The 10,142-nt window shown below is 43.1% G+C and overlaps 1 protein-coding gene across 1 annotated transcript in view; it reads right to left on the bottom strand.

Moving 5' to 3' along the window:
- The window catches only part of LOC139167154 (mucolipin-3-like), a 51,065-nt gene extending 41,647 nt beyond the window's left edge, over positions 1–9,418 (bottom strand). Inside the window, exons 1-5 of the mRNA XM_070751576.1 lie at positions 9,197–9,418; positions 7,934–8,101; positions 6,661–6,814; positions 4,407–4,491; positions 4,162–4,329 (exon numbers count right to left, since the gene is read on the bottom strand). Of these exons, the coding sequence (XP_070607677.1) occupies positions 4,162–4,329; positions 4,407–4,491; positions 6,661–6,814; positions 7,934–8,101; positions 9,197–9,418 (797 nt within the window). The remainder of the gene's footprint in view (positions 1–4,161; positions 4,330–4,406; positions 4,492–6,660; positions 6,815–7,933; positions 8,102–9,196) is intronic.
- Positions 9,419–10,142: the final 724 nt, after the last annotated feature.

Below are 10,142 nucleotides of genomic sequence, written 5' to 3' on the forward strand. Positions count from 1 at the left end.
CTCACGTTTGAGTTGATTTTAAGCTTAATATAATTATTAAGCATTATATTAATTGTTTTTAATGAATAATTCAGAAAATGTTATTATCATAAACAATATTGAAGTCGTGGTGCCAGGATGGTACCATTAATATTATGGTTATATTGATTAAGTCATGTTGGTAAAGCTAATCCATGCGCTAACGGTAAAGAAAGCATTGGCATGGGCCTTTGCTTATCTTCATAAATTTCTTGCAATTATTTTACTCCCTGGGTTAGCAAGCAAGGCCACGGAACATATTGGCTAATCCCCCTGGCATTTTAATGCTGGAGGAAGAGTATTATGATTTCCTGAGAGGAATACAGGAACATGGGACTGCGACTATGGTGTACAGCTGGCCCATCAGTGGAGTGAAGCGAGCCAGCAACAGGAGGCCCAGTCTGTTAACAGGGAGTATGTGTGCATGGGCAGGCGGTTGGCAGCCACATGGCATAGGCTGGGGCGCAGGGTACCCAGAATTGGGGGACGGCGCCATCGCTCAAGCAAAGGAATGAAGGTTGGACCACATGGTTACATGCCATCATGTAGGGGCAACAGGTGGGCTTAGCTCTCCTAACAAAAGACCTCGGCGTCAAACTATTTGAGGATAGGGGGAATGACCAAGAGATGGTCCAAGGAAAGGACTCAGATTGGGGAGAAATTAGTAAGCTGCTATACATTGCCCAGTTTCAGGGGCAACGGGCATTGGATGAGACCCAGATCCTCACCCAACGAGGCGAGGCTGTTTCACACGACAGCCATAAAAATGGCCTTTGGGACATGGTAGGTCTGCAAGGTGCTGTCATGATCTCATAGTAGTGGATCATGCAAGGTTCCCTGGGCCAGCAAACTGATGTTAAATAGCGGCTGCAGCAGCCGCGTTGGTTACACATGGTGGCTGACCAATAACGCAGATGGTGGATTGATCACTGGCCTGGTATATCAAACAAGGATAGATGCCGAGGTATGACGGACTCAGTGCAAGTAAAGCGATGAAGCCAGGGAAGGGTGCCTTTTAAAATAACAGTTAGGGGCCGTTACAGGAGGATCGGCAAGATATCGGGTGGTATTCCCTCAACAATACTGAATGCAGGTTTCAACAAGTTCTCAGCAAAGTAATGAATCCGGTGGCAGATGGAAGTCAGTGGCTTTCATAAAGTAGATTCAGAGCACCTGAGTACAAGCACTCTTGGGATCGGGTGGCTAACACTGTCTTTGTATCCTTATCGTTTCTCTAGGTCCTGGCCCTGCTCCACTTTGTTACGTGCGAAGTGCGAAGGAGCTGCCCTTCCGTTGCCCACAGTAGTGAACTGCAGCCACAGCGTGGCTTGGTGGCTGAACATTGAGCTGCAACATTATCTTCAGGAATGTGGAGGTTGCTGAGTCGCTGGGGCTTCAGCGGAAAGGCTTGAGCTCGGAGGTCTTCGTTTGAGACGGGTCTCTTCCGTTGTGAAAAGTCGGGAGCAGTGATGGGCCGGACCCAGATTGTTGGTGTTGCACACAGGTGGCAACGACCTGGTGATGGTGAAGGACTTGGCTCAGTGGCGTCAAGTCATGGCAGTCCCCCGGGGTTGGCAGAGCATATGGAACAGATTGTTGGTGTTGCACACGGGTGGCAACGACCTGGTGGTGGTGAAGGACTTGGCTCAGTGGCGTCAAGTCATGGCAGCCCCCCGGGGCTTGCAGAGCATATGGAACAGATTGCTGGTGTTGCACACGGGTGGCAACGACCTGGTGGTGGTGAAGGACTTGGCCCAGTGGCGTCAAGTCGTGGCAGTCCCCCGGGGCTTGCAGAGCATATGGAACAGATTGTTGGTCTTGCACACGGGTGGCAACGACCTGGTGTCGGTGAAGGACTTGGCACAGTGATGTCATGTCATGGTGAACCACCGGTCGTACGGGGCCTACGGCCGTGGTGTGTGGTTCTGGTGTATGGTTCTGATACCCCCACATGGAGGGGACGCGGAGTTGCCGTCACACCAACAGCTGTTGACGGGACCAGGTTATGGGTTAACATGGCAGGGGGAGGCAAAGTGATCTGACACACGGGCATGTGTTTTTAAACCCCCCCCTAGCTTTCACTGGGTCAATTTAGGAAGATGTCAGGAGTGGCAATTTTTACACAGACCTGCAGTGGTGCCTGCGTGAGCTGGGGCAGGCTTAGGGGGGGGAGCAGGGGGCCAAGATAGAGATCTGACCCCCTGCTGTGGCAGAAACGGGGCGGAAAGGGTATCAGTAGCAACTGTATGTTCTCCTTTGGGCATCTTTTGTAAGATGATTGGCACCCCCATTGCACAACTCACGCTTCCTCCACGGACGGAGAGGTGCGAAGGGAGTGCCCTTGGGGCTCACCTACGTCATTTCCGGTTCCGGGTCATGCAAGGTGAGCCCTCCCACATGCTGGGCGTGGCTTTCGGGTCGGGAGTAGGCGGGACACGCCTCCCCCTGACCAGGCTTGGAGTAACGCCCATTTAAGTTGCCCAAGTATGTTGTGTTCAGGAAACTCCGCCCCATTTAGTGACCCCTGCAGGTCTTTCTGTTAATATTTAATAAAGTGACCCATTTTACCCAGCTTGGTGTCCGAGTGTTCTTTTCCCGTCCAAGGCAAATGAAAGGCCAGGCGAAATATCGCCTGGACGAAAATTGCCGATGGCGGGAACCAACTCGGCTCCCCCATCAGCTGGGGGGCGTTCCCCGCGATAGCGTGGGAACGCCCCTGAGCAATCAGCGGCCGCTCGGGCATTCTGGGAAAGCCGAGGGGCGGGGCATGTGCCCTTTATCTGGGCTTGCTTGCCCTCCCCTGGCTTCCCTTGCCGACGAGCTCGCCGCAAAACGGACACCCACCCACCCTCCGCTCAATCCAGGATGTTTTTATAGGTCGCCTGGTTTGGGGCCGAGTAGGAATTTTTGCAGTCTTAGGGCATTTGCTACAGATTGTTTTTCGCCTACTCCATCCTGGACGAGGGTAAGGATTTGTGGTTACGGGGTGCATCTGTATGTAAATAGGTTCTGATTCAGCAATTGGATGTTTATATTCTTGGTCACTATATGGCAGAAACGGGGCGGAAAGGGTATCAGTAGCAACTGTGTGTTCTCCTTTGGGCATCTTTTGTAAGATGATTGGCACCCCCATTGCACAACTCACGCTTCCTCCACGGACGGAGAGGTGCGAAGGGAGTGCCCTTGGGGCTCACCTACGTCATTTCCGGTTCCGGGTCATGCAAGGTGAGCCCTCCCACATGCTGGGCGTGGCTTTCGGGTCGGGAGTAGGCGGGACACGCCTCCCCCTGACCAGGCTTGGAATAACGCCCATTTAAGTTGCCCAAGTATGTTGTGTTCAGGAAACTCCGCCCCATTTAGTGACCCCTGCAGGTCTTTCTGTTAATATTTAATAAAGTGACCCATTTTACCCAGCTTGGTGTCCGAGTGTTCTTTTCCCGTCCAAGGCAATATAGAATTATGTTTTGAACTTAACTAAAAGAAGAGTAGGTGAGTTACCGCGAGAATTAATGTGAATTGTAGGACACACACACACACACACAAAGAATAGCTGATTTACCAAATGGGTATTTGCAGCTGTGGTCAGGCAAATCTCTGGTAGCAATAAATCATTGGTGCCTGCCTCTTGATTAGCTTCAGCGTTATCATTTCACTTTATTCTCTACTTCTAAGTTGCTAATGTATATACTGCAATACAGTAATCCCTCGCTATACCGCGCTTCACCTACTGCGGCTTCACTTCATCGCGGGTTTCTGAGGAAGGTGATCGGCAGATTTAAACAGCCCGCCGAACTCGATCGGCAGGTTTTTTTAAAAAAATATATATCTAAAATTGTAAATACTGTATTTAAATTCTGTATCTAAAATAAATACTGTGTGGGAAGGGTTTATAAACACTTAAAACAATGAAAACTTACCAAACAATTACCATATACTTAAATAAGTACTATCAGTCGATAAATTCCCCATTGCGGATTTCACCTATCGCGGCCAGGTCTGGAACGTAACACCAGCGATAGGTGAGGGACTATTGTAGTCCACTTTAAGAAGAAGCTGACACAATCTAGGCCCATTTCTCCCATCCCAAACCTGCCCTTCAGAAAATAACTAATTACAAGTCTTCATCAGTTCAATTTTTTTTACTTGCTTCCTAGTTTATCTGCACATAACCAACCAAGCTCAGAAAGTTTCAAGGACTCCACCTCTGTACTTACTGTTAGTGTGAAATCATAGCAGTCTGGGAGTTCGTGTTGTCGAACAGTCTGGAGATTAATGGCCTTCAGTTTGAACGTGAGTGTCAGAGTTACAAGTCTAGAACAGAGACCGGAGCTTTATTTCACCATTACCAAAAATGTTCAAGAATGCAAGCAACTTTTATTTCTCCTCACCTCTGGAAGTCCAAAGTAAAATTGAAAGGAGTCTTCCTCAGTGTCCCATTTTCCAGAGGTAGCATTGGCTCCACATAAAGACACTCTGTGGGAAGACAGATGCTTTACGGCATATAGAAAATACTCAATATTTAATAAGACGAGGAAGACAGAAAATCAGTAAAAAGGAAATTAAATCCAATCTGGTCACTAGTAGTCTTATCTAAATAATACCAGATGTAAAATCTTTCTTCACACTTGCAAGAAAAAAGCAGCTATGTTTTTTCATTAATTTAATGCATATATTTACTGAACTTCTGCCTTATGGGAATTCTTATTTGATAAAGAATCCCTGAAAATATCTGCTTGTTAAAAATAAACCCAAAAAGGAAATTTTATACTTGATCCACAGATCAGTACCCTAATACCCTAATTTCTATGGTTACAGGCCCTTCTACTTATGACTGTAGAATGATGTTTCAATGCAGTTATGAATTACTTCCATCTGAATAAAATGAAGAAACAGTAATTCAGAAAGTTCTTGTACTGTAATTATTTGTATATGTTACACATTGGTTCATGTAATTGCATACATATATCAAGAAAAGACCCTCAATCTGTCAACAGTCCTTTAATATCTTTCATACCCAAGAGGTTTAAGCTAAGATATCCTTACAGAATTCAGCTTTTGGTATTGTTTGGAAATGTTGTGCACATATGTTTACTACATTAGTTCGCTAAGAGATTATTATTTATGTCACTATTTCCAAACTCCAAAAATAAGTCACAATGCTTCTGAATTCTCATAACAGACACTACCAATAATTCTATATGTTCAGTAATCAATATTCATGTTGAACAGTTAAGACTGTCCACTCAAATTTATTCACAAAGTTTCAGAGGCCAGTAGAGTCAGCCAATATATTTCGGTATTTGCCTAAAGCACATAAACATGAATGGCTCAGGCAAGTAAGCTAACTGGATTTGTAAGTGCATTGTAAGGTGACATTTTCTTCAATACTTCAGGGCAAAAGTAAGAGCGCAAAATAATCCACACAGCAAACATTTATGTCATCCAACAGGTTACTAATGCTTTCTATCACATGTCTACAGTCTGAGGGCACTGCCTCACTTTTCCTAATAGTAAAGTTCACCATGAACCTGAATCACCAATTAGTGTTGGTGATGTTTGTAATGTTGAGTTGGCAAGACACTTTTGTGGATGAGGGACATCAATTGCTTCAATTTTGATTATACTACAGTATCTTGCAAGTAGATGCACCCTTAACTCTGTTCAATAATTACCAGTATGAAGAACCTGCTTCAGATACAATAAAGTCAACACACTGGGCTATGAGTCAGCCATTTTTATCAGCAGGGTATCAGGCCACTTGGAAACTAAACCACGTACACCCTAAAGGTGCTTTTTCAAGAGGCACCTGGACTTTCTGGTTTTTCTTTCAAGATGTTCTGTTTCTCATCCATGAAGCTTCTTCAGCTCAGAGTTGAAGAAGCTTATTGGATGAGAAGCAAAACATCTTCAAAGAAAAACCAGAAAGTCCAGTTACTTCTTGAAAAAGCACCTTCAGGACAACCATAACCTGGATGACTGAGAATCTCCATAGATATAAACAATGTACATCTATATGGAATATACTAGGTCTGACTGAAGCTGACATCATTTGAGTGAAATGGGGCAAGGAATTAAATGAAGCACCACTACTGCAGTTTTCATGACTTAAACAAGACTCTAATGTACAAGTAGTCCTCACTTACTAATCACAGTTACTAAGTGATATAGTCATAAAGTGAAACATCCCATGACAGTTCCAGTGCAGTCATTAACCAAATCACCTCAGGTTGTTAAGCAAAATGGCATATGACTTTTGTGACTTCCTGCCATTTTCCACAATGATTCTGCTTGTTGGAAACAAGCTGAGAAGGTGACAATGGATGTTGCAATAGCTGCAAGTTCAGGGATTGGTCTTAAATATACCTTTTCACTGTTGTCGTAACTCTGAACTGTTACTGAATGAAGCAATTGCTAAGTGAGGACTATCTGCAGTAGTTGAATTTCTTCCTGTACAAATAAAACATCTGAAGTGTCTACCCATTATATTGTAATGATACTGGAAATTACTATGTGTTTGCTTTTAAACACTATGACTTTGCTCAAGTTGTCTCTCTTTCTGACCTCCGCCCACCCCACTCTCATTCTCCTTTCTCTCTCACACACAGAAACAATCTATCTGATTTGAGTCGTTCAGTATATCACCAGTTTCAATTTCTGGGTCAATATCGAAAGTGTCATTTCCAGGGCTGATAATTCCTCTCTTGTAGAAGTACTGACATATTGCCATGGGCGTCTCTTCTGAGCCTTTCTTTTCGTAGGCGTGATTTCCAACCGAATTAGCACGCAGCTGTAAGAACTAAGCGACAAGGTACAACCAGTTAATGGAGCTGCCTGATAATTAAAACTGAACTAATTGGAGACGCAAGAGAATGTCTGCGATGGAACATCCTGCTTTTCAGATTTATTGATCTCATGAATAGAATTACAAAGACTAAGGTTCAAATAAAACTCGGTGAAATGGATTCAGTCATAGAAAACCTCATTTTTATGGGCCAATTGCCTGTGTTACCTTTATCTCATGAGGTTACTATGGAATTAAAAGGTCTGCATCTCTTGCCTCATTAGAGCCAATGCAAGCTCTATGGTATAGGAAACCAATGTGATTTTCCTTCCATTCATATCTGTTTACATATAATGACTTGGCTTTTTCAAGCTTAGTTTAGGTTCAGTGTACAATATTTTATAAAATACTAGCTGAAAACCCAGCGCTACACGGGTATTTATAGACCTCAAAGCATTTGTCTGACAGGGAGCCATTGAGAAGGGTCTTTTGCCCCCTACTCCCATGCCTATCACCCCTGCCCTCCCCTTCCCATGTGATCTTTCCGCTCTTTCTACAATCTTGGCACTTTGCCCCAAATCCACCAGGGGGCGTCGTCTGCCTCTAACAGGGAGTCATTGAGAGGGGCCTTTCTTCCCCCTACCCCCATGCCCATCACCCCTGCCCTGTCCCTCCCCCCTCCAACGCACTCCTCTTTCCCACCCTTTCTACAATCATGGCACTTTGGGCCACCTTCTGTCAAGAGAAGGGAATATCAAGTGCTTTCCCATTGGCCCAGTGGAGGGCAAATGTCATGGCTGGCTTTCTAGAGGAAGCTGTGACAGAAGTGAATCATAGACAATGTCCACTCTAGGACGCTGCACTCGCTCTCATTAATGGCCCAGATGTTTCAGAGTTATGCTGGAACACACACACACACTAAGGGGTACTAGGGTGTCTTACTCCCACAGTATTTGTTTCCAGAGGGTAAATCATCTGTGTACCAAGTTTGTTTAAAATTGCTTGAGTCATTCCAGACTTATGCTGGAACATACAGCCGATAGATGGATGGATGGATGGATGGATGGATGGATAGATAGATAGATAGATAGATAGATAGATAGATAGATAGATAGATAGATAGATAAATATTACCTGGTTTATTGCGAAAGAGATCTGGTCATAGACCTCTTTTTGCGTGTACACTGCATAGGTGTCATCCATGCTGTCCATATAGCCTTTCAGGAATAGATGCTTAAAGGATACCGTGTTTTCTTCTTTAAATGTAACCACCATTTGATTGCTTAAACCAAAAACTACAAGCTGAAAATATCAATAGAAAGGGAATTCTTCAGCTAAAATACTCAAAAAGTCCATTCTGACCACAAGTACATTAAATTTTTTAATTGATGGAGCATTCGTAGCTACCGTATCTTTCAGAGTATAAGACACACTGGAGTATAAGACACACCTTAGTTTCGGGGGAGTAAAATAGAGGGGGGGAATCTACCTATCAGGTATTCATCTGGTTAGTGTTCTTAGTCAGTTCAGCTCGAACACATTATTTTATCCTCTGGTTAGGGCTGAAAAAGCCTTTTTCAGAGGGGATAGGAATGAAAGCAAGCCTGCAAAGACTTAGGGCTGGAAAAAACCTTCTTCGGAGGGCATAGGAAGCAGAGAAGATTGTCAGCACCTTGCTAGGGCTGGGGAAAAAAACTTTGAAAAAGTAACATTCAAAGTATAAGTCACACCCAAATGTTCAGCCTCTTTTAGGGAGGAAAAGGGTGCCTCTTATCTGTATATTCCGAAAAATACAGTAGTTCTACCACCATTCCCTACTCATTCTCTTGGTAGTTTCATTTTACCCTGAGAGTGTGAAAGGTAAATATATCAGGAATTGAACATATAGGAAAAAAGAGCTGGGTACCATCCCTCCGATTTACAACTTTTATTTTCATTCAGTGGTCAAAGACTCCTCCTATATTTATGTAACTATATTCTTGTTACACTTAAAATTTAGCCCAGTTCAATATCATGACTATTTTATTCTTTTTGATCTTGGATCTGTTTTGCTGAATAAAAATATAATATAATATTAGTATAGTTCATATTGGACATTTTCAAATTCTGCTGCAACCATCATTAGTACATGCTGGCTGTCAAGCGGCCAAATTCTAATTATATGACCAAGCCCTTGTAACTTTAGACAGTTGCTAAACAAATGGTTATAAGTCGAGGACTGCCTGTATTAAGGTCTGAAAGTTTCAAATACCAACCGTACAAATGGTTCTAAAAACACAAGTCACTAAAGCAGCAGTAAATCAGAGGTTGTCACTCAACTGGTTATAATTTCTTGAATTTATATAGCAGTAGCTAAAAATGTGTAAGTAATAATTGTACTGCAGCTTTGTATCTCACCTGGATAGTGACCATAGCTATTTTCAGAATTTGTATGCCCAGCTTCCACGGTTTCCTTCCTCGGGCCCAGAATTTTTCACAGGGATTCATAAAGAAAAATTTAAGTTTTCTTCTTAACTGATCTTCCAGAAGCTGGCACATTGATGCATGATGTTTTACACTGTATAAATGTTCATCATCCTGAGTACTGCAGCTGCCTACAAGCACTTCAGGATTTTCCATTGCTGGAATAGAAAAAAACATTAGCAATATTGGAATGATTAACCAAAAATGCTATGCATGTATTTGTGAGCATATCTAAAACTCAAGGTGTGATTGTCTCCTTTAACAACAAGAGTTTCAACTCTAAACTACAAGTATTACAGCACCTTCCATGCCAACTTATAGCCCATTGATGTTATTTCATCAACTAATCACAGCAGTGAAAAAGATATTAACAGTGAAGAAAAATGAGTTCTCCCACAGTTCTCATGTTCCTATCATAGAAAGCACTATTTTTGGAACCAAACATAAGGAGGTTTTTTCCATAAACACATTATTTTGTTTATCAGTTTTCCTGTTAAGATTTTACAGGATATTGTTTCACGAGTTATTTCTCAAAAAAATCTTCGACATTTCTCCCATCCTCCCCCTCTCTTACGTGCACATTTATCCTTGGCTCTTGCTTGATTTCTGCACCATCATAAAATGGCTGAGAATCACGGCTTCTGAATGGTCTAGAAGTCCAATAAATAATAACTGGGTTCTTTAAGACAGTGATTTTCAACCTTTTTTGAGCCATGGCACATTTTTTACATTTACAAAACCCTGGGGCACATTGAGTGGGGGGGGGGGGGGGCTAAAAAATGTTTCTCTCTCTTCCTTCCTTTCGCTCTATTTCTCTCTCCCACCCTCTTTCTCTCCCTTCTTTTTTTTCTCTCCATCCCTCTTTCTTTCTCTCTTCCTT

Source organism: Erythrolamprus reginae, chromosome 4 (assembly GCF_031021105.1).
Source record: "Erythrolamprus reginae isolate rEryReg1 chromosome 4, rEryReg1.hap1, whole genome shotgun sequence".
NCBI lineage: Eukaryota > Metazoa > Chordata > Lepidosauria > Squamata > Dipsadidae > Erythrolamprus > Erythrolamprus reginae.